This window comes from Onychostoma macrolepis, chromosome 11, assembly GCF_012432095.1.
Source record: "Onychostoma macrolepis isolate SWU-2019 chromosome 11, ASM1243209v1, whole genome shotgun sequence".
Taxonomy (NCBI): domain Eukaryota; kingdom Metazoa; phylum Chordata; class Actinopteri; order Cypriniformes; family Cyprinidae; genus Onychostoma; species Onychostoma macrolepis.
This window is the reverse complement of record NC_081165.1, coordinates 3,983,382-4,007,138: the sequence shown is the minus strand read 5'-3', so window position 1 is coordinate 4,007,138 and position 23,757 is coordinate 3,983,382. Positions and strand designations below refer to the sequence as shown.

General features: G+C 36.5%; 2 protein-coding genes across 5 annotated transcripts in view; one reads left to right on the top strand and one right to left on the bottom strand.

Moving 5' to 3' along the window:
• The window catches only part of sarnp (SAP domain containing ribonucleoprotein), a 34,000-nt gene that overhangs the window by 9,803 nt on the left and 440 nt on the right, over nt 1-23,757 (bottom strand). The gene's annotated exons all lie outside the window — the stretch shown is intronic.
• Nucleotides 598-22,800, top strand: cdk2 (cyclin dependent kinase 2). 2 transcript variants are annotated; one of them, XM_058791397.1, is made up of 8 exons: nt 609-796; nt 877-1,049; nt 1,522-1,599; nt 1,830-1,950; nt 4,121-4,291; nt 11,031-11,132; nt 11,223-11,426; nt 22,484-22,797. In XM_058791397.1, the coding sequence occupies exons 2-8, from the start codon at nt 934-936 to the stop codon at nt 22,586-22,588; spliced, it is 897 nt and encodes a 298-aa protein (XP_058647380.1). In that variant the 5' UTR covers nt 609-796; nt 877-933; the 3' UTR covers nt 22,589-22,797. The 2 variants fall into 2 exon arrangements, with proteins under 2 accessions (XP_058647381.1, XP_058647380.1); XM_058791398.1 differs by lacking the exon at nt 4,121-4,291 and having other exon boundaries at nt 598-1,049; nt 22,484-22,800.

Below are 23,757 nucleotides of genomic sequence, written 5' to 3'. Positions count from 1 at the left end.
TGTAGAGCTGCTTTACAGTTGTAATTCTAGTCGTTTCATACTGGTATGAATTTTGCAACATCAACACTATTATTTTACAGTTAATTATTGTGAAGCTGCTTTGAAACTATATTTTATTAAGCATATATAAGGGGCTCTAAAGAGCGCGCGAGGCGCACAATGGCACGTCAGCGTTTGAAAGCAGCAGTCTATCGCCGGTGAATGAATGGAGTCGGCCAAACCAGTTTTGCTAATGTGCTATTATTATCGTTTCAACTGGGTATTCTTGTGTTCGTTTGAGCTCCAGCACCCTTCGTAAACCATAGAGGTCGGACGTAAATTTTTTTCCCTCAGTAATTTTTTTTTTTGTGTGGTCGGTTTACAGGGTTGCCAGATTTTCGCAACAAAACCCGCCCAACTGCTACTCAAAACTAGCCCAGAAATAGCCCGTTTCGAGGGGGTTCCCCGGTAAAAATCGCGTCCCTGGGGAGTAAAATACACGTTTTTTTTTGGCGGGGTTCCCCTGGTACAATTCGTAGTACTGGGGCTAAATATCACGCTTCAACCCAGGGAAGAGAAAAAAACAGCCCGCTGCAACGCCGCCTTTCCGGCGAACTTGGCAACACTGTGTAACGTCAAGTGGGAGGGCTTTGTAGTTTCCCTCAGTTGATTGGTGTAGAAGGCAGAACGTCTCTGGACTCACCTTTCTTCCGTCGCCAGAGGGCGGGGCTTGTTTTTGTGCGTTGTAGCGAAGGCGTGCTGTATGAAACGCGGGAACTGGCGGTGCTGATAATAAGTTGTGACATGATTTTCAGTCGTCAGTATTTTTAAGATCAAATATTTGATTTTAATTCTTTTGATTGCCGTTTGTATACTAAAAGTACTCTCTCTATACAGCCGCCGTTTTAAGTAGATTTGGAGTGGCGGTTTTCCCCGGAAAAGGGGCAATTTGACATGGAGTCTTTTCAGAAAGTCGAGAAGATTGGAGAGGGAACTTACGGGGTTGTTTATAAAGCCAAGAATAAAGTCACCGGAGAGACAGTTGCCCTAAAGAAAATTCGTTTAGACACGTAAGTGTTTGTCATTAGTTTCTTTTTCTGGTGTTCATTTTTGTTTGTGTGTCATAGTGTCTTCGATATAAATATCTTGCATACAGTCACACTCTAAATTGTAACTTAGTGCCTGCCTCTAACGTGAATGTATATTATTTGATTTATAAAACTGATCTGTTACATAATTTACGTGTTTAAGTACATTTAAAACTTCGCCTCTTAATAAAAAGACGTTCTGTCAAAGCTGTTGCACTGTTGATGTAGATAATCCAGATTTACACATTATAATGTTCGTTTACAAACAGATGATGAAGCTTCACTTTGTTAACTTTAGTTAATGCATACGGTGTCATTAACTTTAAAAGTACTTAAATGATTATAAACTGAGACGTTTTATAAGCTAAGGTTGAGATGTTCATTAGTCATGTAAACAGATGTTTGTCTTAAATGCACGTCTTTGATTGACATATGATTATTTGTTTGATTTCAGAGAGACTGAAGGTGTTCCCAGCACTGCCATACGTGAGATCTCTCTGCTAAAAGAGCTCAATCACCCAAACATAGTCAAGTATGTACAGTGTCTAAAGTTCAGTCCTGGGCTGCATTTCCCAAAAGCAAGGCAAGCCTAAATTGATTGTATAACTACGAAGCTACAATCAATTTAGGATTATGATGCTTTTGGGAAACTCAGCCCTGAATGATTGAATTTTTCCTCAAATGCATGACTTGTTCACATCATAATGTAGAGTCAGTGTATACAGGCTTCTGGAGTCTTAAGGGCTGTTTTCTCACCTGCAGGTTGCGTGATGTGATACACACAGAAAATAAGCTTTACTTGGTGTTTGAATTTCTTCACCAAGACCTGAAGAGGTTTATGGACTCGTCGTCTGTCACTGGCATATCTTTGCCACTCGTGAAGGTGAACTTTGAGTTATAACCCAGATTTCATTGATAATGTGAATGTGAAGCTACTGTAAATTTTGATTTTAGCAAAGTTAAATGTTTGCTAAAATCCATATCAAAAAATGCGTTTTTTTTACCCCTCAGTACAATTTTGGCAAATAAGAGTTACACAAAATTTCTGAAATTAAATGAACATAATAATATTCTCAAAAAAAATAAAAATTCATTCCAAATCACAAGCTTGATATTCTCTTTTGTTTCAAAATCAGTTCATTTGTAAATATTTCAGGTACGTGTAATTTCATTCCTAAGAAAAAAAAATGCTGTTAACCAGTGGTTTTCAGTCCTGATTCTGGGGACCCACATCACTGCACATTTTCTGTGTCACTCTCTTATGACACTCAGTTTAGTTCATGGATCAAATCAGGTGTACAAAAACAATACAAAATGAGTGAAGTGCTGTGGCTCTCCAGGATTAAACATTCTTGCTTCATTATAATTGTGCTTCATTATAGTAACTTATTATAATTAATAATTATTATATAATTATATAATAATTAATAATCTTACATGTCTGTTTTATTTAGCTATATTAGTTTTAATATTGTACCTGGATGCTCTATTTCTAATGTACTTCATGCTCTATTAGGCAACAAGACATTGGATTTGGAGCATCCTCTTTGATGCATCCAGTGTATCCATTCAAGTCAAGTCGCCTTTATATAGAGCTTTATACAATACAGATTGCATCAAAGCAGGTTTACATTGTTAAACAGGAAAATATTGATTCAATTATGCCGACAAAATTAAGTTCTGCTGTAAAGCAGCTAGAAAAGCTAACAGTAGAGATGTTCCGATACCCTTTTTCCCTTCCCAATACCGACTCCAATACTGAGTAGGGCTGTGTATCACCAGCAAAGTCACGATACGATACGTCACGATACGCATCACAATACAGAACTGCACTGAATTTCACCTCTTTAGAAAAGCAGTTGTTTATTAAACACTGCATACTATAGGGCCAGTGCTAACTATTGGCAGAGCCGGCAGTTGACCTCTGCATTATGAAGGGCCTCCATAACTCTACCACAGTACAATATAGATAATGGCATATGTTTCATGTTTACATTGAGCACTCCCCACAAGGGACAATATTCTGATTGTTTGCATCTTGTTTTTAAGCCCATAAATAATAATGTACTCGTTCTAATAAATTTCTATTGTAATGTACTCTCATTAATGTATATTAAAAAAAAAAATCATCTTAACATTGCTGGTAGGTTATCATTGCACAAATTAATACACTCTTTACATTTAAAAAATAAAAATTAGAAGCGTTCTAAAGTAATGCGCTGTCTTCACTGTATCTAACGTGCACACGCTCAGTCACTCAAACAGATCACGCTGCGGCCGCACACAGACATTCAGGAACAAACTTTTTAGCGCTGCCCCGCAATTTTATCAATAAAATAGCTTAATCGCTTAAGAGCTACATTATCTTTAGTGATTAGAATTAAAACTTGTTAACCATGTATGAATGCATATTAGTCATTTTAACTGAACTCACACTGGCGAGTAAAATCTGAGCATTTATAAGCCAGTGGCAAATATTAGACATCATTTAGTCGCTCAGGGTGAAGATTTAGTCGCATATGCGAGTGATTTACTGGCAAAGTCCTAGCACGTTTGTATTCTTCGCTGCTCTAAATAGTGGTTGCTTGTGGCAACACAGCACAACTTCCTGTGTTTGCATTCTGAGCAGCGAAGAACATTTGATTTCTGATTTGCAGCGTTAAGCAAAGCTAGCAGGCATAACTATAGGTCTTGTTTAAGAAAATGGTGTCGGATCGTTACATTACATTACAAGTGCTCGCCGATACCGATGACAGATTTTTTTTGTGGTATCGGTGGAATTTCCGATACTAGTATAGGAAAGCGGACATTAACTGAAAGTTGTCTGTTTACTAAAGGCAGTTCATTGTTGATATAGCATTCGACTGTGCTATGTTTAGGCACATCAAGTTGATTTGTATAGCGCATTTCCCACACACTTGTTTATAATAAATGACAAAAATATGGTGGGCTAGTGGTGCTGTTAACAAATGCAGCCCGCATGTGTTAAACATCCAAGGCTAAATAGTCTGTCTAATGTGTAATGGTCTAATCGTTTGTCTGTATTTGTTCAGAGTTACCTGTTCCAGTTGCTCCAGGGACTGGCCTTCTGTCACTCTCATCGTGTTCTTCACAGGGACCTTAAACCCCAGAATCTCCTGATCAACGCTCAGGGTGAGATCAAACTGGCTGACTTCGGTCTGGCCAGAGCGTTTGGTGTACCTGTGCGGACTTACACACACGAGGTGAGAGGCAGAAACATTGTTTTTCTAATAGATATGATTGTACCTTAAATAAGGTGAAAACATCTAGTCACCTTTTATTTATATAGCGCTTTTAACTATACAGATTGTTTCAAAGCAGCTTTACAGTATCAAATAGGAAAATAGTGTGTCGGTCAGTGTTGGGTGTAACGCGTTACCAAGTAATTTTCATTTTAACCAAGTCATTTTTAGGTAATTTAATTACAGTTACTTATAAAGTACTTGCGTTACATACACTAAATAATTTCAACAGTTCTAAAATCAATATTGAATTTGAAATCTAAATTTACCATCTAAAGATAAAATTGAATGCAGCGGTGTTAACCCTCAGCGCGCCGGTTTGTTCACTTTCAGATTTTCCCGATTCACAGAGAAACCTTAAATACTCAGATACATACAAGTAGGGTTGCCAACCGTCCCGTATTAGCTGAGACCATGCTGCCGCGACTGAGAGCGGCTCGACGGTGTTTAGTGTCCCGCAGCAGCAGCGAGAGCAAGTGACTTCAGCACAGCTGAAGAATTCTGCGTTCAAATGCACGCAATTAGGCTAAAGCTTGCCGCAAAGCCCCAGCAAATATGACCATGAATGTGTCCGCGGGAAATAGTAAGGATCATATTTGAATTATTTACTAATAAACTAATGTTTTCTGAGTCCGTGTCGCAAGGATGAAGTTGCTGATCCTGACTCGCAGTCTCCTCATTAGACGCGCCTTTAGAGATAAATGCATCTTTATTGATTACGAGTAAGATTATAATAAAACTTTGTTTTCTATTTTTATTTTTATTTTTTTTTAATTTCATTACGTGATAATTTAAAGCTTTCTATAGATATATTTATCATGTCTGTGAGGCATGTATCGCTCAGCTTCGGTTCGTTTTTGTGAAGGGCTCCTGTTCAAGATGAGACGGCAGAAAGCCATCATGTTTGTTTTCTTTGTTTAATAAAAGCACAACGTTTTGTTGATATTGTGAGTGCACACAAATAAAAGTAGACCCTTTACAGTTCCGAATGATGTATTACTCTTACCTTTATCAGAAAAAAAAAAGAAAAAAAAAAAGTGATGGCGTAGGCTATTTTAAGTCGTTTCCACTGAAAAAAAAATGCAAGTGATTTCCCTGGTGCCTCCATGTCCTGCAGAGCGTGCTTTAGCTTCCACTCTCCGCACAAACTTGGATATAGGTTAGCACACATTCTTATTATAGCGCAGGTTTAACGTTTAAACATTGTTATATGCTTGAACTGTTTTAGTATATCTATAGATTTTATTTTAGGCAAGTTGTGATGATTTGAGAAGGCTAAATTGATCAAACATAGGCTATGAACAGCTCACTGTATGCCGCTGGCCGCTTGGTTGTTATACATTATATAAAACTTATATTTAACAAACAAAAATACTCCAAACCTTTTTCTAAATTAACTTAATGAAAAAAAGAAAAACGAAACAAAATATAATCATTTTGCCATTACATACAAAACTGAACCATTTTAATAGCCGAAACAGTAGTAAGCTGTTTTGGGAGAAGGGGGAAAAAAAGACGGGCTCGGGTCGGTAATTCTGATAAGCTGTCGGACACAGGCCGGACCAGGGCCTAAATTTGAGGCCCGTGCAGAGCTCTACTCGCACTATCGCCAATTCCGTCCGTGTTTTGACTTCAGTAAATCAGTTTTGGTGAATACAAACAACGTGATTATTTTTCATGAGTCTAACATCCCGCCGCGCAAGAGACGTGGTCAGTAGGTTGTCTTTCACTATTGTAATGTTGTTAAATGGAGAAAAACATTTTATATTTAAGTAGGCTAACTAATAGCATAATTCTTAACCTTATTCTTGAAACACAATATGACCAATAAAAAGGTGTCAAGCACCAAAAGCAGCCCATATAAATCCATAAGCTGTCTTTAATTGAAAAATACGCATTGTGTGTGTGTGTATGCACGGTCACTCACCCAACGCAACGCAAACTGTATGGATTTTACTAGTTGGGCTTTCCTGAACATCTTACCAAACTGAAATGTATTGTTTAACTTAAGCTTTTTTTGTTATTCGGATATTTTGCAGAGTATTTATATTTGTTAACCAAAGAAGGTTATTTTTAAAAAATGTTTATGTATTAAAGTTGTGTTAAAGCTAAAAGGCTAAACTATTCTATGTTTGACTCAAATTGAAAGAAACAGTTTAATTTCTATTAAGGTTTATAGGGATTTTAAGATGTAGCCTTATTAGTGATTTTAATAAGTTACTTATTGAGTAACTAAGTTACTTTTCAGACAGCGTAATCAGTAAAGTAATTTAAATACAATATTGATGATGTAATTAGTAACTAATTAATTACTTTTTGAAAGTAACTTACCCAACACTGGTGTCGGTATTGCAAAAGTACAATAGTAAACACTCAATTTTCAGTTAAAGGCAGTTCATCATTGAATTCAGTGACGTCATCCAGCTCAGTTCAGTTCTAATAGTATTTGTATAATTTGTATAATAAAGTATCTAAAGCGTAACACTGTGCCCCAACCAGGTACGATAAGATTCAGCGACAAGCAATTTGTCTGTCCACACCAGATGGTGTGTCCAAAGCTACAAAGAAGCAACAAATCAATGAAAAGCAGCTAATCAGTACCTGAGATTATCGTTGTCATAGTTTGTATGTTGCTCCAGCCGCAAAGTCACAGAAATAGAAACCATTTTTAAAGTGGAATCCACTGTTGCTCGTTATGCATCACCCCTGCGGCTGGTTAGGACAAAAACTGATGGAAAAGAGACCCTTTATCGTGTTTCACGGGTAGGGCTAGGCAGTATATCGAGTTAGTACGATATATCAATATATTCTTTATAAGCAATACGATATGAGGCAATGGCTTATATCAGTGGTTCCCAACCTGGGGGGCGCCAGAGTTCACAGCAGGGGCGCAGGAGCAGATATACTTTGATGTAGGGCTGGGCAATAAAACGATAACTACAATTATAGTGATATAATTTTCCTTGATAAAACAAGTTCGATAAACATTCAATGTAATGTTTATGCGGGAAAAGCGAAACAAAACCGCTCTACTCATTTGAACCGCACCACACGGACCATATGCGCTCGATTCAAACAGCGCTGTGAGATCCAGTGAGCAGCGCTTGAATTCAGCCAAGAACACCAATGTCTGGTCTAAACTAGTATCAGTCGATATCAGTCAACTGATATAAACTAGTTTAAATCCAGATAAAACAGCGCTGACAAACAGCAGAAAAACACTGTGCAACACAGTCAGAAGGCTTTTCAATCTACAAATCGCCATCGTTTACCAGTGATTTACTGTAGTAACATTAACTGCACCATGGTATTGTGGCAGAAATGTGTGGTATTTATATCAAATTTATTATATTAAATGGAGACATGTATTAAAGGAGTAGTGGAATGTAATTAGACTATATTTGTGATTAAGCTATAGGCTAGCGTTTTTGCATTTATAAATGTATTTTAGACTACTGTTTTACATATAAATAGGCTACCTAGAAACCATATAGTTGGATTTTTACCACAGTATTGAGGTGCTATATGTTTATTAAAATTAACCATTGTTCTTCCATAGTAGCATACATTTACATCATGATAACCAGTCAGAAAAATAATTTTACCATATAAAAAAGGAGGTCGTTGCAATTTTTTTTTTTTACAGATGTTACTGATTTTGATAATGAACATAAATTTACATGTGCATCCTAACTCAAACTACTACGGTCAACGCAATGTCAAATGTGCATTTCTAAGAGATTTCTAATTTTCAGGCCTTTTCTTAAAGGGGTGGATTCCCCAATATGACGGGGTGGACAACCATTCAATGGACATGGACAAGCTCTTTTTTATTAAATATAAATACAGTTTTTATTACCGAATGTAATAATAATAAAAAAAAAAATCTCTTATTTAACTAAATATTAATAGGAGAATTTTTTATTTTATTTTATGATTTGACTATATTCTACTCTTTCAAATTTAATGAGCAGTGCATGGGACATAGCAAAATAACACACATCCTCTTACACAAAACTAAAAATAATTTATAAAATGTATCTAAAGAGAGTCAAGTAATGCTTTTGTTATGAATATAAAAACTTAGCCTTATATAACACACCCTTTCATAGTCATTTTTGTGTTAAGTTATCATGGCAAATTAGTTATTTATGTACAGGACACCAAAAGGCACCCTACAGTGATATTGACCCAAATATATTAGAGAAGTAATGGAATGTAATTACAGTATTTTTTTTTGTTATTAATCTATAGTGTTTGTGCATACTACATTTATTTAGACTACAGTTTTTCATACAAATACCTAGAAGCAATTCAGTTACATTTTTACTATGGTATTTAGGTGCTATATGTGTGGTTGTCATGATCTAAATGTGTTCTACCATGATCAATGGTTAACTTTAATAAAATTCAAACAGTCAGAATAATTACATTTCACCATATAAAAATGAGGTTGTTACAATTTTTACAGATTTGTTACGGTTTTTGATAATGAACATAAATTTAAATCTGCATCCTAACTCAAGCTGTTACTACTGTCAACTACTATCAAATGTGCATTTCTAAGAGACAAATAAAAATGTAATGTTATTAATATTGTAGCCTGCACTGCAAACTGTGCTGAAGATAAGAGTAATCACAGTCAGGCAACACAAACCTATTTCATGATTTGAAACAATATTACTAAATAGAAATTAATTTCTTAGTGTCTGCATGTTCTAATAAGATATTTTATTTAAGAAGAAAATGACTGGAAAAGTGTAAAGAATTAAATGTGAAGTATTTGTCATATTCAGACCATTAAGTGTATTTAAAACAACAATAAGTGGTCTGGTTTCTACAACTTTCACTTTGGAGCAAAAATCTGCCTTTAAAAATGAAAAAAAACAACAACATTTGATATTTAATGATAATTATCGATATCAACTGATATAAAAAAAAAAAATTGAATGTAATGGTAAATGTAATTAAGTGTACAATATCACTGCATAATGTTCACTGTATAAATTATAGATTAATCTTTGTCACAGCTGTGTTTTGTTGTATGATTAAACACCTGCTGTTGTCTGTGCATTAATGTTATAGGCTGCTGTCCCTTTAAGACCTGTGTCCTGTGCATAACGAAATAAAAACTAATATTAGTCCTAACAATTATTGAAAATAATTAAATTGTCAGTAATAAAAAAAGTTAAAAAAAAGCAAAGGACAAATACAATAGAACAAAAGATACAGATGAAACAAACTGCTTTTAATTTCTCTTTTTTTTTTATGCAAGTCTAATGTATTCCGTTAACAGCTACTACAGAAATTGAATAATCTAATGTAAAATAAAACAGCATAGTCTTCACTGTAAGAATTAAACTTCCTTTGTTTCTTATTAAAGCTACAGTCCTTCAGTCAAGAGCAGTGAGTGATTTTGTCTTTGTCTTTTGTTGTTTGATTAATATTAAGCACACGGTCGGAAGCTGGAATAGCCCTGCTGTCACTTTAAGAGCTGCATGGATCCAATTTACGGTTACACATTGACACATTTTGTTTAGGCATGCACCTTGAGCTAAAAGATGACTTTACATGTCCGAGTACTGTTCCGTCTCTGAGCTTATGAACATAAATTATACTGAGGAACAGCAAGTTCTCTTTGGTGCTTTTAAAAACATGAATAAATCCAAATCAACTTTAATAAATCAAGCATGTCCCATTTTGCAAAAAGTCATGTTACATGATTTTACTGATTTGCACGTGAAATAATGGTTCTCTCGATTTATTGTAGTTTCCGTTGGAGGCCGAAAACGAAACCATATTTCGATTAATTGCACAGCCCTAGTTTATCCTGTCATAGTTAACTTATGAGCCGTTTTTGAATAATTCACATCTGTACAATGTATGTCTGATTGTTCACTGAACTTCCAGTCATTGTAATTTCACCTTATTTCGTCCTGCCTGGAAGCCCGGGTTATTTATTTGATGATTGAATAAGCTCTTGAATAGGCAGGAAGTTGCAACATGTGATCTACACGGAAAAATGAAGTAGTTTTATAATTGTTATAGTTTATTCAAATCTTCCTCATCCTTAGAAAGCACAGACTGACATATATCTGCCGCATTCAAAAGCCAAGAGTAAAAATCTATTTGGCCTGTTGATGAGGTTAGCTAGACAACACAACATTTAATCTGAATATACTTTATTGTAGTTTCATTATTAGTTCAAATAAATAAATTTGATTCATAGTTTGAAAAAAAAAAAAAAAACTTTTCATAGTGTATAGGCACAACTATATTTACCCTGTAGCACCATCTAGCGTCCAAGCAGTACGTTTTCAAATATCTGTATCTCCTAACAGTATAAATATTCAGCAAATACTAGAGTGATCAAACCTTTTGGATAAAGAATTATTTTTCAAAGAGTGTGTATAAAATATGACCCCTCCCCCCACACACACCTCTCCTCTCAAATAAAAAAAAGGGGCAAATTCTCCCATCATATTTGCTTGCATGGAGCAACAGAGTACTATTAAGAATTCAAATTCTATACTAAAATCCTTCATAACTCTTATCTTGTAGGTGTAAAATTCAGTTGTTAATTGTTAATTCATTGTTATTGCCAACCAATTTTGTGTGTGGATGACCATGCAAACAAGCTACCAGCAAAGGCCCTGCAGAATTGATCTTTAACGGCTGCAATTTATCTTTTTTTCCATAGGTTGTAACTTTGTGGTACAGAGCTCCAGAGATTCTCCTGGGATGTAAATATTATTCTACAGCTGTTGACATCTGGAGTTTGGGCTGTATCTTTGCTGAAATGGTATTTATTTTTTGGAATGTACACATCATTTTGCTTTTATTGATTGCTTGTGTTTTTACTTTTGACACACTTTCTGGCTTTTCATACCAGATCACTCGGAGGGCTTTGTTTCCTGGAGACTCTGAAATAGACCAGCTCTTTCGGATATTTCGGACACTTGGCACTCCGGATGAATCTATATGGCCTGGAGTCACCTCAATGCCAGATTACAAACCCTCCTTTCCCAAGTGGGCACGACAGGACCTGTCTAAAGTGGTGCCACCCCTGGATGAAGATGGCAGAGACCTTCTTGGGGTAAGAGGATAACAAATTTTATCTAGTATCATTCGATGTTGAACAGCCTCAATATTTCAAGTCTAAAATTTGAACTTCTGAATGCTGAGCAGGGATTGCCTTGAGTCAAAGTGCTCAGGTTAACCTCAGTAAATTGCAGCTTTGCACCAATCTGGATTGGACACAGTTTTTCATCTAGTCTTGGAGACTTTTAAAATTTTTGTTTTTCTTTCACTGTTGTGCTGGGCAATGAGACAAAAAATCTGCATCTCAATTTTTAGATTCTGGTGGTTTTGTTGCATTTTTTTCCTTTACCTGACTGGACCCTTATGTAGGTTTATAGTAGGGATGTGCACGAGTACTTGATTAATCGATTACTCTAACGCATCAGCGACGATCGAGCATGAAAACGATGATCGATTGGCTCTAAAAATGCTTATTAAAAAAAAAAATTTAACTACTTTCATTCTTTCTGATTGGTTATGCTGGTATTTGGGCGGTAGTCTGATATTTGATTGGTTATGGCTGCGAGAAGTTGTGGTCTAGAGACAAGACCGGAGCACAGAGCGAATATGGCTTCTAAAGCGCGCAGCAATTTCTGGCAACACTTTGAAAAACTTGACGAAAAAACTGTCGTGTAAGATGTGCAGCGCCACACTCGTCTACAACTCCACAACGAGTTCGATGCGTTACCATCTTGCACATAAACACAAAAAAGCAGATGATGCCGATGCCACTACCAGCAGTCAGACGAGCATAAGAGATTTCACCATCAGACAGCTAATGCAGAAATGACAGCAGAAGACTTGCTGCCTATTAGTTTTGTTGAAGGTGAAGGTTTTAAACGTTTAATGAATTACGTTGAGCCCCACTATACTGTCCCATCGCGCAAAACAGTCACTGCAAGGATTGCTGCTCTATACGAAAAATGCGCTTGTTCAAAAATTCATTAGAGACGCGAGGTTTCGAGGAAAGACACACAGCTGTGAACATTGCCAAACTACCTAAAAGACCGCCGGTCTAATTGTAAATAGACTCCGCACTCGGCTTTCATCTGAGCACGTAGACCGACTGATCTTTTTGAATAAAAATATGTAGTCCTTATGTTAAGTTTTATTAGCCATGCATGGTAAAATATTCAGGCTGTTTTTGTTTTAAGTTTTAAGCAGCATAGTTAAATTATGCCGGCTTTATTTTATTTACCTTTACCGACTGATCATTTTGAAAGAAATGTTATGTTACCTAATCTTTAAGTTTTATAGCTGTGGTAAAAATATTCAGGCTATTTTTATTTTAAGTTTACGCAGCCAAATTATGCTGGCTTCTAATTTTCGTTAGGTTATGGGCTACTTAACAGTCGTTTGGTGAAGTTGTATTAAACTATTTTTGCGAACCTTTTACAAAAAAACTTTTTTTGATCCACAGCTGTTGTGATGCTGCTGAAGTAAACTATTTTGTTAAAAATAACAGTTGAATAAAATAACTGAAAAGCAGAGTAACAAGTGTTTTATTTGTTTTATAAAACAGAAAAAGGTAGGTTATCTTTTTAAAAACGGATCCAAAATATTTATACAAATAATAAGACACACATATTGATGGGGATAATACTGTAAAATAATTTTTTTTTTTTTTTTTGCGGTGCTTCAGTTGCCGTTGTTTTAAAGCGCCCTGTAACGGGAGAAGCGCATCCACTACTTTCTGGTTGGCACGCAGATCAAGCTCACATGCATTTTGTGTAGATAAGTTCAATTTGTAATATAACATTTACATATTGTGTATCTAGGCTATGTGATTATTTTTATATACAAGGCGTCATGTAGAAAAAGTGCTTCAGCTTCACCTCACACTGTTATTTCTTTTAAATGTTTACTGTATTAACCACTATTGATAGTGATTTTTAATAATCTGTGTTAATTTAATTATTTTCTGAATTCTGTCATAGTTTTATCATCAACGTTTTTAACAGGGCTTTAATTAAAATATTTTAATTGTTGCTATGATGCACACGCCCCGCCCCTTGCTTAAGCTCCACCCCCGATTAATCAAGTACTCGTTTCTCAAACCTGTGGATTACTCGAAATGAAATATGATCAGAAATGTCCATCCCTAGTTTATAGAGGTTTATTGGTAGCACTTTATTTTACAGTCCTGTTCTGCGTGTACACACTATGTACGCATTGTAGCAATTAAAATAACTGGGTAGTAACTAGGTGCTAGGCCTAATCCTGAACCTATCCCTAAACCTAACCTTAACCCATGCAGTTACCTTAGATTACCAGTACCTTCTTAGGCAAGTACACTGCAAGCACAAATACTGTAAAAAGTGTAACCAGCTTAATTTGTTGTCAGGATGCCAATTTTTTTGGCAAGTTTCCCATTTAAATTTAAAAACATGGATGAGCAATTGTGTGTTCCTTAAATGTGTGTTAATAAAATAATATATACAGTGGGGCAAAAAAGCATTTAGTCAGCCACCAATTGTGCAAGTTCTCCCACTTAAAGATGAGAGAGGCCTGTAATTTTCATCATAGGTATACCTCAACTATGAGAGACAAAATGAGAAAAGAAAATCCAGAAAATCACATTGTAGGATTTTTAAAGAATTAATTGGTAAATTCCTCGGTAAAATAAGTATTTGGTCACCTACAAACAAGCAAGATTTCTGGCTCTCACAGACCTGTAACTCCTCTGTCCTCCGCTCGTTACCTGTATTAATGGCATCTGTTTGAACTCGTTATCAGTATAAAAGAGACCTGTCCACAACCTCAAACAGTCCAACTCCAAACTCCACCATGGCCAAGACCAAAGAGCTGTCAAAGGACACCAGACACAAAATTGTAGACCTGCACCAGGCTGGGAAGACTGAATCTGCAATAGGTAAGCAGCTTGGTGTGAAGAAATCAACTGTGGGAGCAATTATTAGAAAATGGAAGACATACAAGACCACTGATAATCTCCCTTGATCTGGGGCTCCACGCAAGATCTCACCCTGTGGGGTCAAAATGATCACAAGAACTGTGAGCAAAAATCCCAGAACCACACGGGGGGACCTAGTGAATGACCTGCAGAGAGCTGGGACCAAAGTAACAAAGGCTACCATCAGTAACACACTGCGCCGCCAGGGACTCAAATCCTGCAGTGCCAGACGTGTCCCCCTGCTTAAGCCAGTACATGTCCGGCCCGTCTGAAGTTTGCTAGAGAGCATTTGGATGATCCAGAAGAGGACTGGGAGAATGTCATATGGTCAGATGAAACCAAAATAGAACTTTTTGGTAAAAACTCAAAGAAAGCTGAGTTGCGTCCAAAGAACACCATACCTACTGTGAAGCATGGGGGTGGAAACATCATGTTTTGGGGCTGTTTTTCTGCAAAGGGACCAGGACGACTGATCCGTGTAAACGAAAGAATGAATGGGGCCATGTATCGTGAGATTTTGAGTGAAAACCTCCTTCCATCAGCAAGGGCATTGAAGATGAAACGTGGCTGGGTCTTTCAGCATGACAATGATCCCAAACACACCGCCCGGGCAACGAAGGAGTGGCTTCGTAAGAAGCATTTCAAGGTCCTGGAGTGGCCTAGCCAGTCTCCAGATCTCAACCCCATCGAAAATCTTTGGAGTCCGTGTTGCCCAGCGATAGCCCCAAAACATTACTGCTCTAGAGGAGATCTGCATGGAGGAATGGGCCAAAATAGCAACAGTGTGTCAAGACTTACAGAAAACGTTTGACCTCTGTCATTGCCAACAAAGGGTATATAACATAAGGGAACTTGCACAATTGGTGGCTGACTAAATACTTTTTTGCCCCACCATATATATATAATTAATATTATTGCTACCATTTTATTGTTGCTGTGTTTTTTTATTAAGACTAATAATAAAGTGCTACAGATCTTGAGCATCATTCACACTTATTTGTGTGCGTGTTTGTTTTGGATTTGGCCTGACAGTCTGATTGAGGCTTAATTTGATTACATGATATGCAGATAATTAATCTGATTGATTAATTTGTGCTGAGAAATTGCCCCCCAAAAATGTGAGATTATTTTAAGTCAGTTACACATGAACTTTTAAGGCTACAATGTGGTAGGGGTGGGACAATAAATCGATATGGCGATATATCGCGATCCTTCTCTATATACGATACAAGAATCGATATCTGGCACCAAATATTGATATTTTAATTAATAAAATAAGGTGCTCTGAATATATTTCCCTGTTCACAGTGTCTAAAAATGCGTGGAAATCGTGGCCGCGCCATTTCCAGCTTTCCAAAAGCGCTCCGACTCTGAGCAAGTTCCATGAACTGCGTTCTCTATGAAGATGGGGAAGCACGAGGAACTGAACGATAAACAGATTTCCAGCCACTGTATTAGCTTTATTGCTATATATGTTTATGTAGATGAAAACTAAAAAACTGAACAGAAGTGTGCAGCGTGTGTGCTTGCCGCGCATCTACACTTGAAATAACGAACCGGAGCACATTTTTATGATGAGAGGAGTAGAAAGGTTGAGAAAGCACTCCAAGTAAATTTTGAAATGTACCAGTTTTATATTATATCGATCTATCTAGTTTTTTTTTTTTTTTTTTTTTCTGTTCGATAAGCAGTTAAGTTTGTTTGTTTACACAGAGAGAAAAAGAAAAGTGTAAGCTTTTGAATAAGTCCAAGAATAAAATGATGCCTACTCGACATGTTAAAATTGATTTACAGAACTTTTTTTTTGTTGCTGTTTTCTAACAGTTGAATAAAGAAAACTTGCACTTAACCTTTTTCACAGGCATTTTGTTTAGACAGATATCGAAATGTATCATTATAGGATTTTCTAGAAATATATCTATTATCGCAGAATCGCTGTATCGTGATTATATCGTATCGTGAGGTACCCTGCGCTTCCCACTCCTACAATGTGGCCATAACATTGTTTTCAGAAGCTGCATCTGAAGTGATTGTTCAGAGGTGGCGTGAATACATGTGCACTGTAATTTGAAATGCTATGAGATTAATGGGTTTTAAATGGGCATTGTTTTTTTTTTAATGAAAATTTAAATGATACTGTAGGTATGAATCCTAAACTACTAGGTGGCAGGAAGTCTTAAAGAGTGAGTCATTCATTCAGTCAGTCGATTTGTTCAGATGGCTGATTCATTTGGACAAGCAGCAAGTAACTCTTTATGAATTGGTCACCAAATTATTTGCTCACTCGATTAAAACTGCAGATTTATTCAGAAACAAATGCAATGACACATTTTAGCTGATCGTTGCTGCCTCTGCTTTTCACACACAGTCAGCTCTACCACACGTGGAGCGGAAAGCAACAGGTGAAGGCACTACTCGAGGTGTAACAGCACAATGTGGTGTACACTCACAGCTAGTGTAAAGGCCTGTTCACACCAAGGACGACTATAATGATAACTTTAGCAATCGTTCTAATGTTGGAGTAGTAGAGTGCACACCAACTATAATCAGCAGCTTGGTCCACAAACTCTTCCTCTGCATATGCTGTGAGTTTAGGATGCTTAACATTTATTTGGGAAAACTGTAATCGCACTAGATTTGTAATGTAAATTATTTATAAACCTATGCCAACACAGGAGAATATTTCTATGCGATTTGTTGTACGTCGCGATTTCAAAATAAGTTTAAACCCTAGCTCTGAGTTTGCATGTGGCCAGATATTAAAATAAAATGGATTTAAACATCATTGAACCACGCTGCAAAGTGAAACATCTTTGAGCCGTTGGCTTCCTCTGCAGGTATTTGTTATAATACTTAATGTACTTTATGTATAGGCATATGACTTTATTTTAAGTGTTGTTCAATAAAGCCATGTGATTACTTGGTTTTGATAAGTCATTATTTTGAACCAATTATTATTCTCATTGTTAGTTTAATATATATAAATTTAGTCATACTAAATCCTGTTTTTCACTTGCATCTATTTTTATTACTAAAAAAAAAAATCAGATTACTCAATTGCCAAAATAATCAGAAGGTTACTTGATTACCAAAATAATTTTTAGTTACGGCACTAGATTAAAATATTTCAAAATACAACTACATTGTTTTTGGAGCTCAGCGTTTTGCTTTTTGTGATTTAAAAGACAAATATTTTGTCACTGAAAATTTCTTAAAATAGTATTAAAAAAAAATTTGTCTCGATCTAGTGAACCAAGTATCTGTATTTTGTCTCATCTTAGGAGCTAGGTGTATTGCAAACCCCTAGTGTCTACGAGCGTGATATAGCTCATAACTTTACAAGTGTATTATGAAGCTTTTACTCTTCAGGTTAATCATATTCATGCCAGAGTCATTGCATGCTTTGTATGTGCTGCATGTTATTTGTACCATTTTGTTTTATTAGTTTATTTATTAGAATTTAAAAGATAATAACGATATTGTTATCTCTGATTTGAGTCCTTGAAAACCCAAAAAAGTCCTTGAAAGTACTGGAATTTCATTTTGCAGTTTCTCTACGAACCCTGGAACAATTTTCCAGCTGATGAACAATAAAAACACTGATAGCTAATCAGAATCCATGCTGCTTTAAAGAGCTCCATCATTTAAAGTTGCAGATGACAAATGTTGTGCGCTTATAATAAACAATGTTATTGTACTCTAATGTGGATGTTAATATAGTTATTGATAAAGTTATCTTCATAGTTATAGTTATTAGTGTGAATGTGTGTATTTTAGACTTTCTTCCTGAAAGTCTAAACTTGGGCTGCATGATTAATCGAATGCTATTTTCATTTGCAGCTTGTCAGTGTAGCGCATGGTTCTGTGATCAGTAGGAAATCTCTATCCGTTATAAACGACTTAAACTCGCCGTGTTTTCAGATTGAGCAGCATTTTCTACACAGAGCCGTAGTTCACACAACAGCTTTCATAATCGCAGGCCGTTTTTTAAAATTGCACGATTATGAAATCGATGAACTCGGTCTGTGATTTATGAAAGCTGTTGTGTGCAGCTTGTCAGTGAACTACGGATCTGTGTAGTAAATGCTGCTCCATCTGAAACCACGACGAGTTCGAATCTTTTATAATGTTCATTTGAAAAAGCAACATGTCAAACATCTTTCCGAACATGCGAAGCATTTATGAACCTCTTGACCAACAAAATACCACATTTAATAACATTTTTTTACTCTGAACTCACTTAGCATTGCATAATAAATGTGACCCTCTCTGTGAAAACCCAGCTAAAGTCATTTTGTGATTTACTGTTTTCTACATAAAATCATCCTTCATAAGGTAAAGAACATTCTGTGAAAATGTAACCTTTATATCTTTAATGTTGACTGAGTAAGGCCATGTCAAAGATTGAAATTATAGTGAAATTATTGGTTGAAATAAAACTTTAATGCTTATCTCATAATTAGATTGAGACTTTAGCCTGGATTTCACCGAGAGGGTCACAAATATAACATTGCATTCTAAATTAAATTTTACAAACCTGCTACTAGACTTTTATTTAGAATAAAACCACTTTCATTCGGGTGAGGAATCTGGCTTTTTGAGTGGCATTTGCACATCCTCTCATGCCGGTGACTATATGCCACTGCAATAGACGCATTTTGCAGTATTAAGGTTAACAATTGATTGATCGTTCATTTAAACGACGATTGATCATAGAAATGATCGAAAACTGACATCCCTAGTTGGAACGCTTTCACACTACAGCCTCATGTGTGAATCACATCTCTGTGTGTAAACTAGTAGGTGTGTTGGACTTGATGCGGCGTTGCACAGACCGATTGGTGTATTACAGTACTGCGAGCTATAGGGAGCAGACTGCTCTGTATGCTTTCAGTTTGCTCTCGTGGATGTCAAACACTGATCGATCTGCGCGGCGCCGATTCTAGTCGAACACACCTATTGCTGCAGGCTTATTGTCTCACAAGTTTGGTACCGAACGACGTTTTTCCATCAAGGCACTTAATGTCAAATGCCTAAAAAGTACTGAACTCGATACCCAGCTCTAACTGACTTGGTCAGCTGTCCCAAGCCTCCTACATGCTAGTCCCAGGTCATAGGTCAGTCCTTATTGTTGAGTCCTAACATGATATCAGCATCTTCGAACAGCTGTGTTCACAATAAATCAAATTAGCCATTCTAAGACACTGAAACATTGTATTATTCATGAACTTGTACTCCTGTAAATGCCACTCTGAATCTGGTGAAGCATGTGTATGCAAGCTTATATCACCTGCACAATGCGAAAGTCGCACTAAGCCATATCACAAAATATCTATTTAATTAAAGTCCCCCTGTAGTGAAAAATCGACTTTGTTGTTTATTTGTCTATGTGGTGTTTTTAATATGCATTTAGACAAACCATGTGCCAATCCATTAAATCAACACCATTGCTGAGTATTTTCTCCTTTAAACTGTAGTTTCCCAAAGGCTGACCCAGAAACACGGTTTCAAACAGCCCTCGGTTTGCTACGTCACAAAATTCAACAACCAATCACGTCAAGGGATTCCCATCACTAGCATGCAAAATATACCAATACCAGCACAATTAGCCAAGGGTGTAGAGTTACATTCAAGCTATTTTAAGGCATGAGAAAATTATTTTCACAAGAAAAAAAACATTTATATGTCATTTGATGATCATAGTTTTAAGGGATAAAATATTTGACTACAGGGGGACTTTAAGAGACCATGAATAGCAGAGGAAGAATCTGTAACCAGCTCTCGTCTCTCTACTCTTGTACTTGTTTCAAAAATCCATTCAGATTTTTGTATACATGTTTTTCCATAGGCTCCACCTACTGTCAGAGAGTGAATCTGGATTTTTTTTTTTTTTCTCTTCTCGACATATTTGGCCGAACAGACAAATCGCATTTGAAAATTTGACAATATTTTTATGCCAAACATTTGTTTCGGGGTGTGAACACGTCTTAATACTCTCATTTGTCCTTTCAATTCCGTGCCCCTTTTCTGAACCTGTGTCCTCATGCGTACCCAGATGAATTCATCACTGAGGAGAGAAAGGTCATGTCCAGATCCAGATTTGCTACACAACTTTGCAAAGTCTGCCAGTTCTGTGGTCTCTTCCCAGAATCGTACTGTACACTGCTCTCTTCCCAGAATCATACATGGCTCACTCCTTTTGCACCAGAGCAGCAGCATCGGTCACAAATATGGGCTATGGGTAGTGGTCCTCAGTTGCTCATGACAATGCTGTATGTTCACCTGAAGTTATGAACATTCTAAATGCACAAAAGGATATGAAATGTGGTCGTTGTAAATGATTAGTTCTTCACAAAAAATTGCTATCATTTTGAACCAATATTACAGATCTATTATTCAGCTTGTTTGGGTGGCATGCTGTTTTATTGGCAACATGCTTGATGTTTAACAGCACGGTTTGTAAAAAAAATTAATAAAAAATAAACTCTTAATTTGCGTTCATCTGAAGAAAGGTCATATACAGTGCATATATTTGGAAAGTGTTCCTATCCTTAACTCAGTGTTTTGGTAAAGCACCTTAAGTGGCAATTTGTAATTGTATTTGTACTCTTGGATTACTCTCTGCAGATCCTCTCAAGCTCTGTCGGGTTGGATGAGGACGGTCAATGGATAACCATTTTCAGGTTTTTTCAGAGATATTTGTTTGGGTTCAGGTAGCGGTCGACCGATATATCGCCAAGGCTGATAAGTTTTTCTGTTTGGCCGATGCGTTCGAGGCAGGACGTTTATTTTGACAGCGCTGATAACGGTACACAGTGCTCACATTCTCCCTTTTGTTCGCCGTCGTCATTAACAGTTCTGTCCAATACAGATATTAGAAGTCTGTCTAATAATCAGATAGAGCAGTTAAAGGGATTAATGTATACAAAAAAAGTGTTATAACGATTTTATATTATTAGTAATAGAAAGGCAAACATTATAATACTTTCTTTATAATACATATTAGGGGTGTAACGATACACGTATTGAACCGTTCGGTACGAGGCTTTTACATTTGGAAAATAAAAGTGAAATGTAATGTTCTCATTGCCACTGTGTTCAACAAGGCAGCCCAAACGACGTAACAGGCAATATGCTGTCTGCCCCGTGATAACCTCCTCTTACTGGGGTGCGTCGAAAGACGATGATCTTGTATCGACAATAGCCAGAGATCTTGTGAAACACATCCGTTATTGGCAATATTAAGAGGATTTGGCATTTCCAATTAATGTAGGCCTGTTACATTCTTATTTTTATTAGGCCCATTATTATTATAAAGTTACTTTTATTATTAAATTTAAAATTACAATTAATTTGCCCCGCAATATTACCGCATAACTGACTCGCTGCGAGGATAACAAAAGATTAGGCTATTTACTCAATTAAAATGTTTTTTAAAAAAAGGTCTTTTAAAACAGGTCTATTATATAATGAATTGTAGGCCTCACAGTGCCACACTGGTCGAACCGCAGTATTGCAGGCTCTTGCATTAGGTCATGTGAGATCAAACGATTACTCGACAACAAAAATATTTGTCTACAATTTTTTATTGACGACTTTGTTGATAATGTCGACTAATCGTTTCAGCTCTACTTGTGATCCGATCGACCAAAACGCATCTTTTTAATACCAAGTGTAAACAGGGCCTGAATAAAGACTAAATGCCCTCTACTGATTTTTCCTATGGCAAAGCATGCCTTGTGATACTGCGTGTACTCAGAGGATGCTTTTCACTTTAAAGGCGGATTCTCAGTGGCCACGTCGCAGGCTTAAATTAAATACCTTTATTCTAATCATAACAATTCAGTAAGTGAATGTTTTCAACTAGGGATGTACATAATTACCAGAGGACTCAATTGTCACCAATGATCAATACAGTGTGACATGACTTTACTGAATTTCAAATTAGACAACTGTACAGAAAGTATCAAAATTCATTTTTAATTTTGGGATTGGATAACGACTGATGATCTGATTGACAGGAGATATACCCACCCACATCCCCTGTCCATTCTTGTTTTCGAGTGAATACAATTGTATTTTACATCTCTATCCCACAACCTGGAAACAATATTGATTTTAATTTGAATATTTCTAGTTTAACTTTTTTTTTTTTTCCACAGCAAATGTTGATCTATGATCCTAACAAGAGGATCTCCGCAAAGAACGCCCTTGTTCATCGGTTCTTCCGTGATGTCACCATGCCAGTGCCCCCCTTACGCCTCTGAAGTCATCCGTGATGGGTACTTCTGCAGCACTGGAATTTGGGTCCACTTTCTGAGAGTTATTTCCCAATTGTTTGGAAATTGATCAGTTTTATACTATGACTTTTTTTATTATTTCATTATTCTAAGATGATATTGTTCTAATTAATGATTTTAAACCTAATTTTTGATGGATTCATTAAATAGTTGTCTCTGCAACTTAATAAACTTGTTACATTTTGTTTACATTGTTTACACATTCATTTTTTTCCCCTCACAAATTTATCAAAGCACCAATTAAACAGCAACAAACATACAACAGAATGAAATGACAGTAAATTCCATTTAAAGCGTTAAAATGGGCAGTGGGCTAAATTTAGTACAAGTCATGCATTACTTTGGAGAACTTGTTCATTCTATGTAAAAATCCTTTTTTTCCCTTTGTACTTTGTTTAAAGTGTTAGTTCACCCAAAAATGAAAGGTCTGTGATTAACTGCTCACCCTCATGTTGTTCCAAACAGCAATGCAACTGCAATGTTCCCAGGTCCACGAACACAACAAGGACATTGGCAAAATAGTCCATGTGACATCAAGGGTTCAACCGTAATTTTAGACAGGGGCGCACATGCTGAACGTAAACAATGCTGATTGCGTTGATTATGTTCTGGGGTACTCTCCAAAATGGCTGAAGACAGTAACTCAGGGAGAAGAATTGTTGAATAAATTGTTATTATTGTTTTCTTTGTGCACAAAAAGTATTCTCGTAGCTTCGTAAAATTACGGTTGAACCCCTGATGTCACGTGAACTATTTTGCCGATGTCCTTGTTGTGTTTGTGGACCTGGGAACATTGCAGTTGCATTGCGGTCTAAGGAGGGTCAGAGAGCTCTCAGATTTGATTAAAAACTATCTTAATTTGTGTTCCGAAGATGAACAAAGGTCTTACGGGTTTGGAATGACATGAGGGTGAGCAATTAATGACAGAATTTTCATTTTTGGGTGAACTAACTCTTTAAGCTTTACCTTTGCGGTACTGTCTAAAACACAAGGAGTATGGTCGGCTATATATTTCTTCTTCATGTGTAGCTATGTTTAAAGTTATTTTAATCTTAAAATGTATTGCATGCAAGTAGCACTGGTTTAGCAGTGCTGCAGTTGCAGTGAAGAGCAGGCATAAGTCCTTAACAAAATAG